The sequence below is a fragment of the Prionailurus bengalensis genome, chromosome D1, assembly GCF_016509475.1.
Source record: "Prionailurus bengalensis isolate Pbe53 chromosome D1, Fcat_Pben_1.1_paternal_pri, whole genome shotgun sequence".
NCBI classification, from domain to species: Eukaryota; Metazoa; Chordata; class Mammalia; order Carnivora; family Felidae; genus Prionailurus; species Prionailurus bengalensis.
Window position 1 is genome coordinate 109,363,828 of NC_057346.1, and position 21,157 is coordinate 109,384,984.

The 21,157-nt window shown below is 47.9% G+C and overlaps 1 protein-coding gene across 14 annotated transcripts in view; it reads right to left on the bottom strand.

Annotated features, from left to right (window-relative positions):
• Positions 1-21,157, bottom strand: part of LOC122484474 — a 33,606-nt gene that overhangs the window by 9,411 nt on the left and 3,038 nt on the right. For 9 of the 14 annotated variants that reach the window (XR_006297579.1, XR_006297578.1, XR_006297577.1 and 6 more), the window contains one exon: positions 15,549-15,825. Coding sequence is in view for 2 of the 14 variants with exons in the window: in XM_043582549.1 (XP_043438484.1) it covers positions 15,549-15,613 (65 nt within the window). In the remaining 12 variants the exon portion in view is untranslated. Of the gene's footprint in view, positions 1-11,905; positions 12,013-15,548; positions 15,826-21,157 lie in introns of all 14 variants that reach the window. The other 5 variants (XR_006297575.1, XM_043582548.1, XR_006297574.1 and 2 more) reach the window with 3 other exon arrangements.

A 21,157-nucleotide genomic window follows, 5' to 3' on the forward strand; every position in this document is an offset into this window, starting at 1 on the left:
TTCCTTACCCCTCGCTGCACCTCGTCCCCTCCTAAATTACCCAACAAGCCTTTTCAAATCTTTTTGTAATGAAGTTTTTTCCTAATCGTCTGCCAACCTGCCAACCTGGCTCCCTGCCCCCACCCCAGGCCCCTCTCTCTTCTGCGGGGGCCTCTGATCCATCTACACCTCGCTGAAGCTGACGCGTCCTAGACTGGAAACACGTTCCAGGTGTGGCTTCGCCTCCTCGTTGGTGATGGGCAGAGGTGGGGACAGCCTTGTGCTCGTGTTGGCTGTCCCCTCTCCCCCACTCTAGGCTCTTCAGGGCTCTTCTGTTTATCCCCGCTATCCAGCTGAGAGACGGGGGGGGGGGGGGGGTTCGGTCTCTTTTATTCCTTAGAGCCTCACCCCACTATATTTTTTCTAATCCAAATCTCATTTCGAAATCTCCTACCCAAAGGGTTTCCCAATGCCTCCTGGTTTTGAATCAACCTGTTGTTTACGGCACATCCAGATCAGAAATAGAGATGTCACGGGGGAAGGGAGGGGGAAGGGGGAGGGGCGGGGGAGGACTAGATCTGATCCTACACCCTGAAGACACTCATGTGCCTGAGACAGTCATTGGATTGGTGGCACCTGGACAAACAGATCTATTCCCTCCTTATCTCCCGTGAAGGAAGAAGTCTCAGCCAAGTTGAGGACAAGCACTGGCCAGAAGGCAAATACCAACCTGGCCATATTCCTCCCCTGGGGAGACGTCTGAGGAAGAGCTGTCAGAGTAGGTCCAGCGGCACTGGGGGAGAGCCCCTCTCAGCAGCCCACGGAGTTCTCTGCCCCCCAAGGTGCCCAGTCCCTCTCAGGGGCCATTTCATAAGAATATGCATCTTAGTCCCCGACCCATGACTTAACAAGGTGGCGTTCTGGCCACAGGGACCCTGAGTCAGGAGCAGCCTCTGGGGCAAACACAGAGAAGTGGGTCAGTGGTTGTTTTGTTGTTGTTGTTGTTGTTTTTAAACGAGCGAAGCAGGTTATTCCCTGTATGCAAAGGTTGGCCCTGGTAACCTGACAGCTCTCCGTCACCAGCAAGGAGGGGTCACCTGTGGTCCTATCCACGGGCCACACTTATTCTCCAGAAGAGGCTGAAGGACCAGTTTGGGGCTGAAATGGCAACCCGGACCTCTGTGTCGCGCTCTAGCCAAGACACTTCACCGTGATTTTTATTTTAAAAATCTATTCGAAGCCCCCATTCTGTATCTAATTCCCAGAGAGCCAATCCCTTCATCTAAACGAGTGGAGTGGAATATGGACCTTAAGTCAGCCTCTAGAGGCTCGTGTGACCCTCTCCTCGAGGGGAGTGCCGCGGACAGCAACTAGGCCTTCCCGCTCCTATAATTTGAGGAGAGAAAACCACACTGGCTGCCACAGCAAAGCTCCCACTCTTGGCACTTGGTGTCACTGTCGCTTCACCTTGCCTCCGCTCAGAGCCTTCCAGTGACTGGTGGAATCACCATAGAGGAGCAGAATCCCCTCTCCCTCCTCTCCCGCCCCCCATGCACACGCGCGCGCGCACACACACACACACACACACACACGCACACATGCACAGATGCCTGGGCAGGAGCCCAGCTCTCCTGAGGAAGGGCAAGTGTCCAGGCAGAAGGATGACAGGAGTGCCACATGGTGAATGGAACGAGGAAGGGCCCCGTCTTCCCTGAGCAAGGCTTGGGTGGAACCCAGGCTCCTGGAAATGTTGGGTGTTGACTTCGCCAGTGTTTTCGTAAAGCTCGGAATTGTTCAGAAGACCATCTAATAGCATAAACGTGCACGTGCAAACACTAAGAGTCACTTGACATCGAGGGGCAAATTTTGGTGACGGAAACACAGAAATGACCCATTTATAGCTGCAAGGCTGGCTGTCTCTGTCCTTTCCAAGACCTTGGCTACCAAGCCTTCGTCCATCCCCGGTGCAGGATTTGACACGTTTTTTTTTTTCTTCTCATAATAGCTTTCGGCAACCAAATGAATGCCATATTCCCTTTTAGTTAGCTTAGTTAATTAGCATAATTAAACGTCTCCTCTTGCTGTGTTCCAGGGCCACTGGTCTCAATCCCTTTTAGCCTCCTGCTGTTTCTCTTTCCTCATTCAACCACTGCCAGGCTCCTCTCAACAAGGATTTAATGAGCTCCCGTTGGACTCGGGGCCCACTCCGGAGTCTCCTTCTGCAAACCTCCAACCCCCAACGTGCCTGGTCTCTAGAAGATTCTTTCGTCCTTGAGGCTCTCCTGTGGGTGAATAACTCTTAGGAGTATAGTGGCTCCCCCTCCTCCGGGGCACACGGACCAAAGAAATCGAACTCCTTTACCATCCATGAGGGAAGGTGGTTCAGGGTAAAGGGGAGGCCTGAGAGTCCCTAAGTAGCACAGGTTTAGCGAAAAGCCACTACCCAACGAGGAGTCTGGAAGGGGCCGCCTGCCCAAGCCACGTCCGCGCTTCGACCACACGATCTACAGCAGGTCACAGCATTGACAGCCTAAGAAGTTCGACGACATCTAGGTGACGGGGCTTGCAGCTCCTGTGATATTCCCTGAGCCCTCGTCACCCGGCTGTCCTGAGCAAGAACTCTCGGGAAGGGGGGGGCTTCACTGTGCCCTGCCAGCTGAGCTCAGACATCTCGACACACAAAGGAGCGGGGCTCGCCGTCTCCCTGCGGCCTCGTCTTTGAAAACAGCTGGTGAGGGTACCTCCTAGGTTCCTACGTTCCACCTTGTTCCCCTTTGAGTCTACCTTCGAATGGTTCCTGGAACATTCCGGGGCTGGAACTAACTAGTCTGGTAAGTCATGCTGGAGGTGACCGAAGGCCCCCATGATGAGGAGTCACAAGTGGCTGAACTGCCATTTATCCTATTTCTGGAGATAAGAGTGTTGAGGCTAAGGTCAGGAGTGAGCGGCTCCAACCAAGAGCACCATGTGGCACTGGGTCCATAGTCCCAGCTGCTTCCTCTCGGGCAGCATCCCCAGGGAAGCAGACGCCAGAAGCCCTGGACTGTGGGGTATGTGAAGTGAGTCAGCCTGTACTCCTCTTGAAGTAATTCGGCATACTTTATGAGCTTTACCCCATTGATCTTACTAACGTCCAAGGAAGGAAAGAAACAAGGAAAAGGGCAGAAGCCGTCTCATTTCATCAAAACAAAGTGAACGTGGAGGAGGAGCCTTTAGGTGAATGAGCCGATATTCACCCAAAAATACAATGAAGGGGGCACCTGGGTGGCTCAGTCAGTGAAGCGTCCAACTTCAGCTCAGGTCACGATCTCACAGGTCATGAGTTCGAGCTCCGCGTCGGGCTCTGTGCTGACAGCTCGGAGCCTGGAGCCCGGAGCCTGCTTTGGATTCTGTCTCCCTCTCTCTCTCTCTGCCCCTCCCTTGCTCATGCTCTGTCTCCCTCTCTGTCTCTCAAAAATAAATAAACATTAAAAAAAATGTAAAGACAACGAAGAAGCACATAGAAACCTAAAAACACAGACCCTGGCCCTGCGGCCACAGCAAATCAGACAGGTGATCGTGTGCTTGTGCGTGTTGTGTGTTTGTGTGTGGTTCGGGTCCTCTACTCCGGTGGCCTCTGGTAATCTGACAGATTGGACTGATTTCAAAAGATGGCAGAATTTGATCCCTAGGTGCTAAAAAGGGAACCAAGGGACAAACATCCCCCCCCACCACCACCACCCTGCCTGCCTCAAAGTTTGTAAATGACAGAGACGCTCACCAGAGTAATTAGCAGAAAAAACTGTCAGCTAAGTGGTTTGAGAAGGTGTGGCTGGGAGCATTCCATGTGTTTTCTCCAAAGCCAATGTGTAGACAGTCAAAAATACGAGTTTAACGAGCTTATTAATTTGGAGTGACTCTTCATATCTTATAGTGAGGTCTGGGGTTCACCTACTTCACCTTTGACATCAAAGAGGTAGCTACAGGGTGTTTGTCCCTGAACATTTCCTCCCGAGTCGGCTCCGGGGACGCCTGCCTCAGTTTACCTTTCTACCCAAACAGGCAACCGACCCAAACAATTCAGTCCCCAGTGTTTCATAGAGGGAGATAACGTCTGGTGCTTCAAGATGCTTTATGACCTTTCTTATCTCCTGCTGTCCCTCCTTGCTCTGCCCCCAGCCACCTGAAATACCTCCTGAAATTAATAGATACTTCCATGGTGTGGGGCAGCAAGGTCACCTCAGTTTAGCACACTACACGGTGCTGATATCCCTCAGGAACTTAGATGTGTCTTGTGAGAGCTGGAACTCATCCCAGTTGACTTCTCCAAATTCGTAAGGTTCTCTAAGGCTCCAACTCAAAGCATTTTAATTCCAGTAATACTGCTTGCTAGAGTGCTTTCTAGCCCTTTCGATCTACAGTATTTCTAAACATTAATTTAATTGAACCTAAAAGAGATTGTGCCTAATGTGCCACGACGTGGCGAACAAATCCTAAAAACCGTGTCTTGCCGACGGGGTAAGTCTAACTCGGGGAAGAACCCTCTCAGCACTGTGGTCCCACAGCGGACTACAAATCCCAAACCGCCGCAGGTGCTCCCTCGAGGCACACGTGAGTGACGTCACTCACCAGGGGCTTGGCTGCCCTGGCTGGATCTAAGACGCTCTCCCTCTCCATTCAGTTTGTTCTTTAGAACTAATATTTGGGATGCCACTTCAATATTCTATGCTACTTCTGACCCATGCCAGCCTGGAGACTAAGATCAAATAAGCCTGAAGCTGAATCCTTTGTCACCATTTTTTCCAGAGCCCCAGGACAGCATTGTGACTATCCAGGGCTACGTGTGACCTTGCTGTCCCACACCATGGAAGTATCTATTAATTAAACAGACGGCCAGCCTTATAACTAGGTCAACCACATATATTCCAACTTAAGCCCTTGACTCCATTCCTTTCTTTTTTTTTTAATGTTTATTTATTTTGAGAGACACAGAGAGAGAGAAAGAAAGAGAGAGAGAGAGAGAGAGAGAGAGAGAGAGTGCCAGAGAAGGGAAGGGGCAGAGACAGAGGGAGAGAGAGAATTCCAAGCAGGCTCCGTGCTGTCAGTGCCAGCGTGGGGCTCGATCTCATGAACGATGAGATCATGACCTGAGCCAGAATCAGGGGTCAGATGCTTAACCAACTAGCCACCCAGGTGCCCCTCCATTCCTTTCTCTGAAAGATTATTTAGGGGAAATTTCTCACTGACCAATAACAAATCTCATGACTTCTGACATCTACCTCAATACACTGAGCCTTCTCTGTGAGAGTTTTCGTTTTTCAGACCCTCATTCTCATGGATTTTCCTGTGATTCTGAGGCTATAATCAAGACAAAAGGAAAGTCCCAATCCCACGTGTGCTGGCTGAAGGAATACAAACCTTAAGATAAGGGAATCTTGGGGGTGCTTGGGTGGCTCAGTTGGTTAACTGCCCGACTTCAGCTCAGGTCAGGATCTCACGGTTCATGAGTTCGAGCGCCACATCAGGCTCTCTGCTATCAGCACAGAGCCTGCTTCAGATCCTCTGTCCCCTCTCTCTCTCTGCCCCTCCCTCACTTGCGCTCTCTCTCTCAAAAATAAATAATAACTGGGGCGCCTGGGTGGCTCAGTCGGTTGGGCGTCCGACTTCGGCTCAGGTCATGATCTCATGGTCCGTGAGGTTGAGCCCCGCGTTGGGCTCTGTGCTGACAGCTCAGAGCCTGGAGCCTGCTTCGGATTCTGTATCTTCCTCTCTCTCTGCCCCTCCCCTGCTCAAGCTCTGTCTCTGTCTCTGTCTCTGTCTCTCTCAAAAAATAATAAACATTTAAAAAATAATAATAAATAATTAATAAAAAGATAAGAGAATCTTAGAAAAATCATCATAACATTCTAGGAATTCATGGTGCAAAAGTTCCTGATTCTACCCTCCTACCCCCAAACCAGTGGGAGACACAGACCCATCCTTCCCTGGGCTGACTTATTTCCTCCAGTTATTTTTTTTTTAACATTTATTTTTGAGACAGAGAGAGACAGAGCATGAACGGGGGAGGGGCAGAGAGAAAGGGAGACACAGAATCCGAAGCAGGCTCCAGGCTCTGAGCCATCAGCCCAGAGCCTGACGCGGGGCTCGAACCCACGGACCGCGAGATCATGACCTGAGTTGAAGTCGGACGCTCAACCGACTGAGCCACCCAGGCACCCCTATTTCCTCCACTTAAGCATCTTCCTCTGAGCTCTCTTCCAACTGAATCAGTGCCCAACCGGTTACCTCCCAGGGCTCCTCCAGGGCATCACCAAGTAGAAGTCCTTCCTAGGGCGTGATGGCACCATTCGGGAAGCCTAGCACCTCCCTGAGAGTGCCACCCTAGCCCCTCTGCCTTTGGTAGGTGCGTGGGGGAGGATTCAGGAAAGAGGGGTGCCTTGGGGTGTAGCAGCCCAGGTCCAAATGAGTAACTGAGCCCAGGGGGCAGGGAGAAGGCCCGAGCAGGGAAGGAGCTTCGTGAGACTTGGCTGCACAGGTCTGAGCTGGAGGCCGTGCTAGAAACCGAATGACGAAACAAAAACTCCTTCTCAGTAGTGATCAGACTCCCAGATTAGCTCGGCTTTATTTCTTTTCCTTTTTTTTTTTTTTTTTTCCAATTCATCTCTGTATGAATTTTTTCCTCTGGGCACATGAAACTTTTGCACGTTTCCTCTCCTTCTTCAGGACTCATGCAGAGGCAAGAGAAGTGGGAAGCACCCGGCTCCGATTCTGTGCTGGATCAGATCGCAAGATCTTTCTCCTTACAAGCGTCAAATCTAACCAATAAATGTGTTGGTCGGATATTCACTGAGTGTTCTGAACCAGGGGCCCCAGCAGTGAGGAGTTATGAAAGCCACAGCCTCTGCCTTCAGGAGCTGCTGTGGGACCAATCAGGCCAGCACGGCCGTTCCCGGCTTTCCGCTCCTGCCCTTGAAAGAGTCTGTGCAAGGTCAGATTTTTCTAAACGGGAGCCTCAGCCCTTACTGACTCACTGGGCAATCAGACACTTTTTCATTTAAGACTCATCTCCCACTGGTAACAGCTTTTGAAAGTTAGCCTCCAGTGTGTCTGTCCTCCCTCCTACTCAAATGCTCTAGAAGAGCTTCATATTTAAATAAATCCGAGTGTGACTCTCTGGTGAAGTGCAAAACGAGGAAGTCTTCCCAAGTCTGTTTGCCTTAGCTCAGAATGGCATAAAGAATTTTTTCTACAACTGGCCTCCGTTGCATAGTCTATATTCTTTCCATCTTTGTGGGTTTGTTTGTTTGTTTTTTTGTTGTTTTTTGAATTTCCAAAGAAGAGGTTTGCCACCTAAACCGCAAAAGGGTTGATTACCAATTTCCGTCTTTCTGCCTCAAAATCTTCAATGTCCTACAGATACGAGTCATTATTACCAAAGGACCTGCATCATAGGTGAAAGAGGAATTGGAATTACCCTCACCGGTGCCCTGGGGATCCCAGCTCTGCTTCACTGCCTGGGTAAGGTCATTGCTAAGGAGATAACGCCTGCCACGGCTCACAGGCCTCTCTGGTGACCACATTTCAGAACCAAGAATTGGTGGCCATCCGATGCACGACCTGGCGAACGGCCAGTGTATCTTCGGTCTCAGAAACGGAGATTGTCCCAGAAAACCGAACGCCACAAGGCTGCCCACAGGCCAGCTCTCGAAGGCCGTCTTCTGCTGCATTTGTTCTAGGGCCTGCTCAGGGGCCTCTAAATCATTTGGTCCCTGGGTGCTCTCCCAAGCCCACTGTCAAGACACCCGGTGTTTACAGCCTTGGTTAGAGCAGACATTCAAACAGTCCTTCAAACCGCCCTATCCACGGTTTTCAGTTCCCCCTTTTCAAATCAGTCTCCCCTTTTAAAAAGAAATATATCAGGGGCGCCTGGGTGGCTCAGCCGATTAAGCATCTGACTTCGGCTCGGGTCATGATCTCATGGTTTCGTGAGTTCGAGCCCCGTGTCAGGCTCTGTGCTGACAGCTCAGAGGCTGGAGCCTGCTTCAGAGTCCGGGTCTCCCTCTCTCTCTGCCCCACCCCCACTTGCGCTCTGTCTCTCAAAAATGAATAAATGTTTAAAAAATTAAAAAAAAAAAAAGACATATCAGCAGTAAATGACCATAACTCTGTCTACTGGTTCCAGGAAGGAGGTGTTATTGTTCTGTAACAAACTGGCTCTTTCCAGATTAAAAAGTAATTACTCTAAAAGAAGCTCTTATGGTTAAAATTAAACCACAGCCCCAAAGCTACTAGAAACTGGACTTTGGACAAACGCCAAAGAGGACGGTCGCGGGCATCTTCCCGAGAAGAAAGGGAAGAGACCCACTAGAAGGAAGAGATCTCCAACAAGTGGTCACATTCGAAAATGAAGTCAAATGTTGGAACGGGTTCAACCACCCTACTTCAGTTAGGAGGCACTTTTTAACAACATTAGGAAAGCGAAACTAGCTGTGGGTGGGGTGGAAACACTGCCAGGTCACCTTGCCTAAAGAAATCCGACGATTGCGCCTACATGACGGACGTGCAGTGTGGGCACTGCCGTGGCTCTGCTGGACCACGTGGCTACGAGGACCACGCCAGCAGTTTTTGTGGCTCCCCGCCCAGGGGGCTGTACCCACGTTTTGGTGTTCCCTGGCTCGTCACTCGAGGTAACTTGGGTTACTAGCCCTGATTTGTTATTCCGTAGCGTGATTAAGAAACAATCATCTGGGAAAACACAGACGCACACATGAGCCTGCAAGAAAAGGCCTGGGGGAGCTGAGAGCTTGCTGGGTCATGAGTCTGGGGGCGGGGGCGCTGGAGGGCAGGACCCAGGAGCTCTGGTGAGGTGACTCCAAGGCCAGCCTAGCAGTGCCCTCTCCCGGAAGGCTGGGAGCACACCAAGTGGGCTGGGCGGATCCTGACCAACAGAGCAGGTCTTAAACCCAGTCAGGTGCAGCACTGACCCCTATTGGACAAAATGCTTTTCAGCTCTACCAGACGGAGGGCTAAAGTGAAATAAAATCCCCACCAGGTGGCACAAGGCAAGGCACGACCTTCTACGCCTCAGTTTCCACGTCTACAAGACGGGAGCAATGGTGACACTATCTGTCGCCGAGTATCTCAACAGACTGATAGCAGGAGGAAATGAATGAGACGTCACCGCTCTGACCTCAGCCCCTGCCTTCCCACTCTGTGCTAATACAATCCAGGTCACTTCCCGGAGGTGATCTTTCTTTCCAGTGTCTCTGAACTAAGAACAATATGGTCATGCTAGCCTGAGCTTTAGTAGCTAGTAGCTATTAAACTTCTCACTTCTAGTAGCTTTTATAACTCCACAAATGTTTTCAACACAATTTTCAAAGCACTTTTTTCTTATAAGCATTTATCCAATTTAAATCAATTTCCTGGTAATTACATGTTCAGAGCCTAAATCCCCACTAGATTACGAGTCCCCTAAGTGAAGGCCTGTGTGTCCTTTGTCCCCGCTATATCCTTAGTACCGACCTAGCCTGGTGCCCGTTGCATAGTAGCTGCTCGATAAATAGCTGTTGAATAAACACACGGAGGAGTCATAGGAACCGGGGAAGGCCAGCCAGAACCGGAACGGACAAAGTCAGATATGGGGGGAAAGGCTTTTTTCAAGAGGGGCTGCATAAACGAATCTGAAAATCTTAAGAGCAGGATGATGAAAAAGTCTGAAAGTAGTCAGAGATGGTGGGTGCACGCAGAACGAATGGACTAAATGCCACTGGAGTACACGCTTTATGAGGGATAATTACATGTTAGGTGAATTTCACCACGATAATACAAAAAATGAAAGGGCAGAACTGTAATATAATAATTACAATCCTGACGATTTAGACACTCTACAAAAGCCGGGTAAAGTCAACACAAAGACAGTAACTTTTTACACAGTGCCTGACGGTTGACATAGATATTTCCGTAAGTGATTTTGTCTGTTCCTCCCAACAAGCCCATGGACTCGCGGACGAGGAAACAGCGGGGGCAGGAGTTCAGCTGGTGACTTCTGATTTCTCCAAAAGGCCAGGCCACTTGCCCCTGGGGAGTCCTCCCCGCACCCCCACCCCCCTCACCCGGGGAAGGACTTCCTCCAAACAGCTGCTTCTCCCTCCCCTCCTTCTGGGCCCTGCTTCAGGAGTCACCTCATCGGAAAGGCCTTCCTACATACTGTGTCTGAAAGCGCAGGCCCCTCACTGCTGCCTCAGGTCATTCTCTCTCCCTTGCCCTGCTTGGTTTTTCTCCAAAATTCTTAGCTCAGGTTACATATGGACACAGTTTTGGTTTTTTTTCTGTCACCTTCTGTGACAGCGCAAGTTCCAAGTGACAAATGTGTCAGTTCTGTCCTCTGTCATAATCCTGACATCCCGCACAGCGCCTGACAAGTAATGGGTGTTTAGCAAATATTTGGTAAATGAAGGAAGAAGCAGAATTTTACCAGGCGCCTGGCTGATCTTCTGGGGCGCCTCGGCTTTCTAGGCCTCACCGCAGAAATGAAATTATAATGTGGCTGGGATAAAACACCAGTTGTTCGAGTCCTGTGACAAGTGCCACCTTGCTCACGAGCGAGTCCCTGCATGCTCCTCTTGTCCCCAGGAGCAGGGCACCCGTCTGTTGTGTCCCTGGCTGTCAGCATGGTGCTGAGTACCTAGTACCGACATGACATCAATAAGGAACAGCGGATTCCGAGTGACGCGGATAAGAACGGAAGAATTGGTCAAACGGAAGAATTGGCCGCAACGCACGCGCCCGGGTCCCACCCTGGGTGTGCACCTCAGGGGTAGGGAGTCTCTGAGGAGGGAGGAGAGGAGGAAGAAGAATGTTCTAGGCAGGGGTCAGAGTCCAAGGCACAGCAGTGTGACATCAGGAGCCGGTGTAATCTGTGTAGGAACGGCTCCAGAGACCGGATTGATCTGTACCTCGAACCTGCGCACTCACGTCTAACCCCCCCCCCGGGGGAAAGCTTGCGGGGCTGGCCTCTCGAGAGTGGGGGTGGTGTGGTCTAACAGAACAGACGACCCTTTTGAGGTGGACAGTGAACTCTGAGACCCAGGGGCCCTCCCAGAATGGTGCTCGGTGGCCTGAGACATTCCAGCCCAGCCACAGCGGCTGCCTTCTTCCAGTTCCTGAATCAGGTGGCGTGAGGGGAAACTGTCTGGTGTCACTACAAACAACACAGATTAGGAGTCAAACTCCTACAACTCTGACGTCAGCTCTCTTTCTCATTTGAACCCGTGTCTCCGAGTGCAGCTTACGACCTGCAGACAACCACACAAGCATAAAATCCATCATGTATCCAAGCTGACCGCTGCTGCGGGAATGGTTACACCTTTGGTGCAACAAAATATTTAATATGGGGGGGGGGGCACCTGGGTCGCTCAATCACTTAAGCGTCCGACTTCGGTTCAGGTCACGATCTCGCGGTCCGTGAGTTCGAGCCCCGCGTCGGGCTCTGCGCTGACAGCTCAGAGCCTGGAGCCCGTTTCGGATTCTGTGTCTCCCTCTCTCTCTGCCCCTCCCCCGTTCATGCTCTGTCTCTCTCTGTCTCAAAAATAAATAAACGTTAAAAAAAAAATTAAAAAAAAATATTTAATATGGGAACATGTTTGCCGCCCTGTGCCTCACATTTTAACTTAGTGGTACAGAAACATCTTTTCAAATCTTGAATAAATCATAAAAATTTTAAAATAAAATTTTGAAATCCAACTCCTGCAGAGAATCCCAAGCTACGGAGTGTAAGCTATGGCCCACGCACGCCTCACACACATGCATACGTGCACACGTATTTTCCTCCAAAGCTTCCTTGTAACATGCCCAAAGAAGCCAGTTCAAAACTCAGGCAAATTATTAAGTTCCGAACAAATTCAACAGAAAGAAGTCACGGCATGATTTGTACAGCTGCCATTACCTCTGCTGTTTTCCATGGCACGATTGAGATTTCCTTTCACCTGGTGCTGATTTCAGGAACTGTGACCATTCACTTTTGTCCCGCACTGCCTGTACGTGGCCCTCCTCCTGTGGGCATTCAAGTGTGGATGGGTAATTATTTTTTCTCAATTCCCACAGCATGAAGGGAAAGAACAAACAAAGCAAAACGTGTTGTTTGTTTTTATCTTATCTTCCCTGAAGTTCAAAAGGAGTATTTAACCATCAGTGGAGGCCTGGGCTTGACACAGGATGAAATGCACAAAAACAGCCTCGCATCAGACTGGACCAGCTTGTGGCTGAGGGATGCAAACTCCGGCACCCGTGGAGGTGGGCAGGGACCCCAGGCCGGTGAGCTCTGGCCAACGGGAGAGCACAGGTCCCAGCTGAAGGAGACACAGAATAGGCAGCAAGCGTTGCTATATGGGCCCAGTATGGCCAGATTTTCTCACTTTTCAAGATAATCAAGGCTGGGGACCCTGGCTGGCTCAGTCGGTTGGGCAGCCGGCTCTCGATTTCAGACTCTGCGCTGAGCATGGAGCCTACTTAAGATTCTCTCTCTCTCCCTCTGCCCCTCTCCCCTACTTGCACCCTCTCTCTCTCTCTAAAATAAACAAAATGGGGGGTGCCTGGGTGGCGCAGTCGGTTAAGCGTCCGACTTCAGCTCAGGTCATGATCTCGGAGTCTGTGAGTTCAAACCCCGCGTCGGGTGCTGTGCTGACAGCTCGGAGCCTGGAGCCTGCTTCGGATTCTGGGTCTCCCTCTCTCTCTGCCCCTCCCCCATTCATGCTCTGTCTGTCTCACTCTCAAAAATGAATAAATGTTAAAAAAAAAACTTAAAAAACAAAACAAAACAAATAAAATAAAATAAAATATTTAAATTAATAATAATAATAAAAATAATCCAGCAGGCTTTAATGTGACTCTCTAGGTTTTTTTTAACATTAGCAATCAGTTCTAAAAATGTTTTTAAAAATATTCTGCAAGACAAACACAACACGGCTATGGCCTGATGGGGTACCCAGCGGCCTGTTTGTGAGCTCTGGGGGGGGGGGGGGCAGAAGGTGGGTTCAGCGGGCTCTAGGCCCTAATCTGCCACTTGCATAATTGCTTTCTGAAGTGGTCACTTCACATCCCAATCGGTTGGTCCCGAAATTCAGTCAGCTGCTGAAGTCGTGTAGCAGCTAAGGGCGCCGATTCTCTTGGGTTCGAATCCTAACCACTACCCACACTATACCTGCCTCGTCGCCTTGGTGGAACACTCCAGGCTCCAACTTCCTCTCCTATAAAATGCGAATAGTAATACAATCCCTCTCATAGGGCTATTACGGCTATTATGGGATTAAATGAAATGAGTTAGGGCAAAGTGCCTAACTACAAAGTAAGCACGGATGATACGCGTCAGCTACTGCTATCCCTAAGTGTGGTGCCTCCCTCCTCACCAGCCATTCACAATTAATTAGTAATCCTGTTTCAACAGGACTTCTAAAACCCTCTCCAATCTATCCTCTGGTTTTTGTCCCCACTTTCTCTGCTTTAGTTCATAGCCTTGACCTCTCTACCTTGAACTGTTCATTCTTTTTTTTTTTAATATTTTTTAAGGTGTATTTATTTTATTTTATTATTTTTTTAATGTTTGCTTATTTTTGAGAGAGAGAGAGACAGCACAAGCGGGGAAGGGGCAGAGAGAGAGGGAGACACAGAATCCAAAGCAAGCTCCAGGCTCTGAGCTGTCAGCACAGAGCCTGACGTGGGGCTTGAACTCACAAACTGTGAGATCATGACCTGAGCGAAGTTGGACGCTTAACCGGCTGAGCCACCCAGGCACACCACACTCTATTTTTGAGATAGAGAGAGAGAGAGAGAGAGAGAGAGAGACAGAGCATGAGCAGGGGAGGGGCAGGGAGAGGGAGACACAGAATCCGAAGCAGGCTCTAGGCTCTGAGCTGTCAGCAATAGAACCTGACGTGGGGCTCAAACCCATGAACCGGAAGATCATGACCTGAGCTAAGTCAGCCGCTCCAGGTGCCCCTTGAACTGTTCATTCTAATGATCTAATAACCATATCTCCCGCTTTATTGAGCACCTACTCAGTGCTCCACTCTGAGCCCCCCTGATGCTGCACCCTGTTGATTACATCTCTCAGCTTGGTAAGCCATGTAAATTAAAGATCTCATGGTGTCATTCTCCCTGTCGCCTACAGAACAAAGGCTAACTTCCTTAACCCTGCATTCAAGGCTGTCCCCAGGATATGCCCAGCTCACATCCTGCCAGTCTCTATCATTTTATTTTATTTTTTTAAATTTACCTCCAAGTTAGTTAGCATATAGTGCAACAGTGATTTCAAGAGTAGATTCCTTGATGCCCCTGACCCATTGAGCCCCTCCCCCCTCCCACAACCCCTCCAGTAACCCTCAGTTTGTTCTCCATATTTATGAGTCTCTTCCATCTTGTCCCCCTCCCTGTTTTTATATTATTTTTGTTGCCCTTCCCTGATGTTCATCTGTTTTGTCTCTTAAAGTCTTCATATGAGTGAAGTCATATGATATTTCTCTCTGACTGACTAATTTCACTTAGCGTAATACCCTCCAGTTCCATCCACGTAGTTGCAAATGGCAAGACATCATTCTTTTTGATTGCCGAGTAATACTCCATCGTATAGATATACCACATCTTCTTTATCCATTCATCCATCGGTGGACATTGGGCTCTTTCCATACTTTGGCTGTTGTCGATCGTGCTGCTATGAACATGGGGGTGCATGTGTCCCTTCGAAACAGCACACCTGTGTATCCCTTGGATAAATACCTAGCGCCATTGCTAGGTACCTAGCACCTGTATCCCTTGGATAAATACCTAGCAGCGCCATTGCTGGGTCGTAGGGTAGTTCTAGTTTTGATTTTTTGAGGAACCTCCCATACTGTTTTCCAGAGTGTGCCAGTCTCTATAATACTCTCTCTGCTCCGGCTGCACCAAATGACTGTTCTCCTCTCCTGACTGAGCCATGCAGTCCCCAGTCACTGTCCTCAGCAATCTTCTTTCTGAGAATGTTTGCTTGTCCTCTCCTCACCCAGTGTGGACCCCTTCTCACCCGTCTAAGTCCAGCCCCAAGTGGTCACCTCCACCAGGAAGGCTTCTCTGATTGCCCCCCGCCACCAGCCGCAAGGCCAGGCCCTCCCCCTTCTGCAGTTACGCCACTCTTAGTACGTGGCGCCCTCCTCGCCCGCCTCACAGTGCACGGACATCTACGTGTTGAGAGGTCTGTGTCAACAAGAGACAGGTGGCCAAGGCCAAGAACCTGGTCCTTCGCATTTGTTGCATTCCCAGCTGGCACACAGTAAGTGTTCAGTGTTTGCCGAATGCATTAATGGGACCGGCAAAGGGGGGCATTTAAACACAAGCCAAACCATAAAGTCATTTTCTTTCTCATAAAGTCATTTTTAACACATCCCGTGGCGAGAAACAGGATCTTTGGCAAGTATGCAAAGAAAGAACAGGATAATAGAGATACATAAAATCGCTCGAGAGCCTCGATGCCCTCAAATGTGTGCATTTTGGTTAATTTTAAAGGATATTACATCTATAAAGTTCCAGCTATCTAGATGATTGAAAATATCGGCACTTACAAGGTGGCCTCCGTTTGTCGTGGCGTCTCAATCCTTTTCCTTGCTGTGGCCTCAGTGGAATGCATCTGGTGTCCCAGGAGAAAATGTCATCCATCCAAAGAACAGGCCTGATTATTTCCTTCGTCATTTATGTATTGTGCAGTGCAGTTGGAGAGCCCCACACAACTGTCCTGACCTCGTGCCCGTGTGGGCCTCCTTTAAGAGAGGCGACAACTTCTCGGTGCTCAGAGCATCACCAGACGGGGCTAGGAGCAGATGATCTGGGGAAGGCAGAGATCTGGGGAAGAAAGTAAACATCACCGCTTTTTGGCATTTATGTTCTTTAAAACTTGCCACCGAAGCACTCGTTCAACACGCCTCACCGAAGAGCTGGACCGGGTTGCTGCCCCGCCTCATTCCCCGCCCCCAGGGCAGGATCGCAGACCCTGCTTTGGCGGGCTTGGAAAACCCAGCAGCAGGCCTTGTCTCGTAGGAACAGGGCGGGTAGTTCATCAGGGTGGCTTCCAGTGCAGCTGTGGGCTCAGGGCATGGCCCCGGCGGTTTCTACCCAGTGGAGTTGACACGGTAACAGTTCCCGTCTCAGAGAGTTAGTTGTTGGAAGGATGAAATGACAGGGAGCATGTAAAGTGCTTAGCATGGTGCCTATGAAATTAGTCAGATTATCAGAAGAATTCAGGAAATGTGAGCTGTCACCACTTGCAAAAAGATCCCACTCCTAGGGCTGAGCCTTCTGTAGCTTATCTTTACAATTCTGCCCACACCAACTATGTCTATTTTATGGTCCGACTATGGGATCAGAGTTCCTAGAGAACAGAAGGATAAGCAAGCTATAAACGTCTGACAGTAAATTAGCAGAAATAACAGAGGCAAGGAGAAGAAAACACCACATATACAGATCGCCTGCTCGTGTGCAATGGCTCAAGCACGAAAATGGATGTGGACTCTCAGTGGCCATGAGTGAAGGAAGAACACAAAGGGGCATGTCTTCAAACTACCGAGGGAAAATTCTGTACCTAGACAAACCTCAAATTTGGAATAAAGATATTTTCAGGCATTTGAGGCCTCAAAAAAATGATTTGTTCTAAGGAACAGGGTAAATTATTCTAGCAATTTCCCATTAGATGTTAAATAGTATTGACACGGGTAAAGTCACCTAATGTGACTTCAGTTCATATCACAAACACATGCTGAGTGCCTACTATGTGTTGGTTAGACAGCAGACTAGAACAGGGAACCCGGCAGGCACACATTGATTCCCTCATGGGGCTTATATTCTACTGGGGAGAGATGATAATAAAAAAAGGACAGAAGGAAAATTCGGAGTCAGAGGTGATAAGTGCTACAGGGAAAGAAACCAGGGCCTATGGCTCCAACTTCTAGCGCATGAGAACTACAGTGGATAGAAGAATGAACTAAATGATGCCATCTGGACACAACTAGACAAATCCAGAATGCTAGACATCTAAGAAAACAGGCTTAAATTCTTTAAAAAGTCAAAGCTGTTAAAAACAAAATGAGGGGCGCCTGGGTGGCGCAGTCGGTTAAGCGTCCGACTTCAGCCAGGTCACTATCTCGCGGTCCGGGAGTTCGAGCCCCGCGTCGGGCTCTGGGCTGATGGCTCAGAGCCTGGAGCCTGTTTCCGATTCTGTGTCTCCCTCTCTCTCTCTGCCCCTCCCCCGTTCATGCTCTGTCTCTCTCTGTCCCAAAAATAAATAAACGTTGAAAAAAAAAAAAGTAAAAAAAAAAAAAAACAAAATGAGAGGAAATTGATGTAGATTAAAACGAGTTAACAGACACATTCAATACATTAGCCCTGAATGCATGCTGGGTCAAGGAAAAAGGTTATAAAAGATCTTTTGGGGACAAGGAAGGACATTTTTATTTTATTTTATTTTATTTTATTTTATTTGGAAGGAAATTTAAATATAGATTGAATATTAGATGCTTTTAGAGAATTATTCTTAATTTTTAATTTATTAAATTTAAAATGTTTTAATTTACTTAGGTGTTGTGGATGTGGAGGAAAATGTCTTTGTTTAACTTTTTAAAGTTTATTTACTTATCTTAAAAATTTTTTTTAATGTTTATTTATTTTTGAGAGAGAGAGAGAGAGAGGCACAGAATCTGAAGCAGGCTCCAGTCTCTAAGCTGTCAGCACAGAGCCCGACACGGGGCTCAAACCCACAAACCGCAAGATCATGACCTGAGCTGAAGTCAGAGGCTTAACCAACTGAGCCACCCAGGCACCCCTATTTATTTATCTTGAGGGGAGAGATTGAGAGAGAGAGAGAGAGAGAGAGAGACCTCAAGTTGGGGAGGGGCAGAGAGAGAGGGAGAGAATCCCAAGCAGGCTCTGTGCCGTCAGCTCAGAGAGCAGCATCAGGCTCAAACTCACGATGAACAGTGAGATCATGACGTGAGCTGAAATCAAGAGGCCCACGCTTAACTGACTGAGCCCCCCAGGTGCCCCTGGAGGAGAATGTCTTCATTCTTAGGAGATCCGTGAGGTACTGACAAAGCACAACAGGGCAAACTATTACCAACTGTTAAATCCAGGCAAAGAATAGTTAGTTGCTCTAAACTTTCAACTTTTCTGTAGATTTTTAAAAGTCCACTATAGGGGCGCCTGGGTGGCGCAGTCGGTTAAGCGTCCGACTTCAGCCAGGTCACGATCTCGCGGTCCGGGAGTTCGAGCCCCGCGTCGGGCTCTGGGCTGATGGCTCAGAGCCTGGAGCCTGTTTCCGATTCTGTGTCTCCCTTTCTCTCTGCCCCTCCCCCGTTCATGCTCTGTCTCTCTCTGTCCCAAAAATAAATAAAAAATTGAAAAAAAAAATTAAAAAAAAAATAAATAAAAATAAAAGTCCACTATAAACAGCTGGATAAAAAGGAAGGGAGAAGATTAGAAAAAGGGTAAACAACTATTTGGAGGAATCCTGCTGTGAAGGGAATGTATTAGTTTCCTAGAGCTGCTGTAAAAAATTACCACAAGCTGCATGGCTTAGAAGAACAGAAATTTATTCCCTCTGGAGACTAGAGTTCTGGAGGCCAAAAGTCCAAAATCAAGGCCTTGGCAAGGGCCACACACTCTCCAGAGGCTCTGAGGGAGAATCCATTCTTTGCTGTTCCAACTGCTGGTGGCCGAATCATTCCTGCCTCTGGCTTTGGGCTCACACGGCCGCCTCCTCTTCTCTGTGTCTGATCTCCTTTGCCTCTTTCTTATAAGGATGCTTGTGATGGCATTTAGGGCTCACCCAGATGATCTAGCATAAGCTCCCCCTTTCAGGATCTGTAACTTAATCATATCTTTTGCCATGTCGACTAATATTCACCCTTCTGTCATATGAGGCTATATGCACAGGTTCCTGGGATCAGGAAGTGAGTATATCTTTGAGGGGCCACTTTTGTGCCTACCACAGGGAACCAGGAAAATGGGGCGGTAGCCAGAGGGGAATATGTGTGTGGTCAAGAGAGGTTTTGTGTTGTTTTAAAGATGAGATAACAGGTTTAAGATGCGTTGTTGTTTTTTTAAGATGAGAGCAATTACAGCATGTTTATAATAACTGATCTAGTACTTTGCTGTGTGCCGAGGTGTATTTGTTCACTATGTTAGTCACTTTGACCCAGGAAAATTCATAAAGGAAATAGTAAGTTACCTTCAAGATGAAAATCAGGGTTACACTTGAAAATTCAATTAAGAATAATCAAAATGTATGGGAATGCAAGCTGGTGCAGCCACTCTAGAGAACAGTGTGGAGGTTCCTCAAAAAACTAAAAATAGAACTACCCTATGACCCGGCAATTGCATTACTAGGTATTTATCCAAGGGATACAGGTGTGCTGTTTCGAAGGGACACATGCATCCCAATGTTTACAGCAGCACTATCAACAATAGCCAAAGTATGGAAAGAGCCCAAATGTCCATCGATGGATGAAGGGATAAAGAAGATGTCGTATGTATATACAATCGAGTATCACTCGGCAGTCAAAAAGAATGACATCTTGCCATTTGCAACAATGTGGATGGAACTGGAGGGTATTATGCTAAGTGAAATTAGTCAGTCAGAGAAAGACAAAAATCATATGACTTCACTCATATGAGGACTTTAAGAGACAAAACAGATGACCATCAGGGAAGGGAAACAAAAATAATATAAAAACAGGGAGGGGGACAAAGCAGAAGAGACTCATAAATATGGAGAACAGAGGGTTACTGGAGGGGTTGTGGGAGGGGGGATGGGCTCAATGGGTCAGGGGCATTAAGGAATCTACTCCTGAAATCATTGTTGCACTATATGCTAACTAATTTGGATGTAAACTTAAAAAAAAAATAAAAAATTAAATTAAAAAAAAAGAATAATCAAAATGTATTGAAGGAGACTTTTTGTCAAACACGGCAGACTGAACACACAATGTTTAACTCCAAACCTCACCAAGATGAAAATAAAGGGATAAATACAGTAAAAACCATAAAGAATGAAGACCGTCAATTCACAAGCCCCATCTGTGCACACGGAATAAGATCAAACATTTGAGGAAAACTTCACACACACACACACACACACACACACACACACACACACACCAGAAAAGGGTGGAGGGGGGGGGGGAGAAGGATTCAAAGGAAACAATAAGAAAAACAGAACAATTAGAAACAGGAAAGTTCTTCCTTGGAGAGCTAAGAGAACATGCACATGAAATAAAAACAGAAATGCTATATAAAAAAAGAAACAATCAGTGAACAAGAGAATCGAAATTAAAAAAAAAAAAAAACCCTCAATAGAAAGGATAAGAAGGTAAAGTTAATGACACTGTCCAGAGAGTAGAATAAAAAAAGAGGGACAAAAATAGAAAAAAAGATGAGAGCCCTAACCGGGCTCCAATGTCCTACAGTAGAAGCACAGAAAATGAGACAAGAGGGCAGGCTGACCCGTCGGGAGTGGTAGAAAACAGGTAATTCATATAACGGAAGAAAAACAGGTCATATCCATCTCTGGCAGCTATTAGAGGATGTGGTTGGCCAAAATAAGTCTGGAAATCGAGAGAGAGGGAGAAGATCTAAGATCCAGGCAGTAGGAGATCCAACACAGAGAGAAGGGTTAAGAAGTCCAGGAAAGTAGCTGTGGAGGAAGCCTGGAACAGAGCCACTCTACCTCAGACCCAGACGACAAAGGACTCAAAGAGGGAAATTGCTGGGGGAAAAAAAAGTGAAATTAATAAATTATCTATTAGGTTTGACTAACTGAACAAAACTCTGACATGGGCTTTACAGATCTTTTGGAAACTTGGCAGAAAATTAGCAAAGGGTCCGTAAAAAATGAACAATTTAGGGGTACCTGGGTGGCTCAGTCGGTCAAGTGTCCAACTTTGGCTCTGTTCATCTCACGGTTCGTGAGTTCGAGCCCCGCGTCGGGCTTCTGGCTCTGTGCTGACAACTCAGTGCTTGGAGCCTGCTTCGGATTCTGTGTCTCCCTCTGCCCCTCCTCTATTTGTGTTCTCTCTCTCTCTCGCTTTCAAAAATAAAATATTAAACAAAATCAAAACATGAGTCGATTCTAAATTTGTGTCATGATACTTATGATATGGTGAAGTTTCTACTCCTCGGAAATATT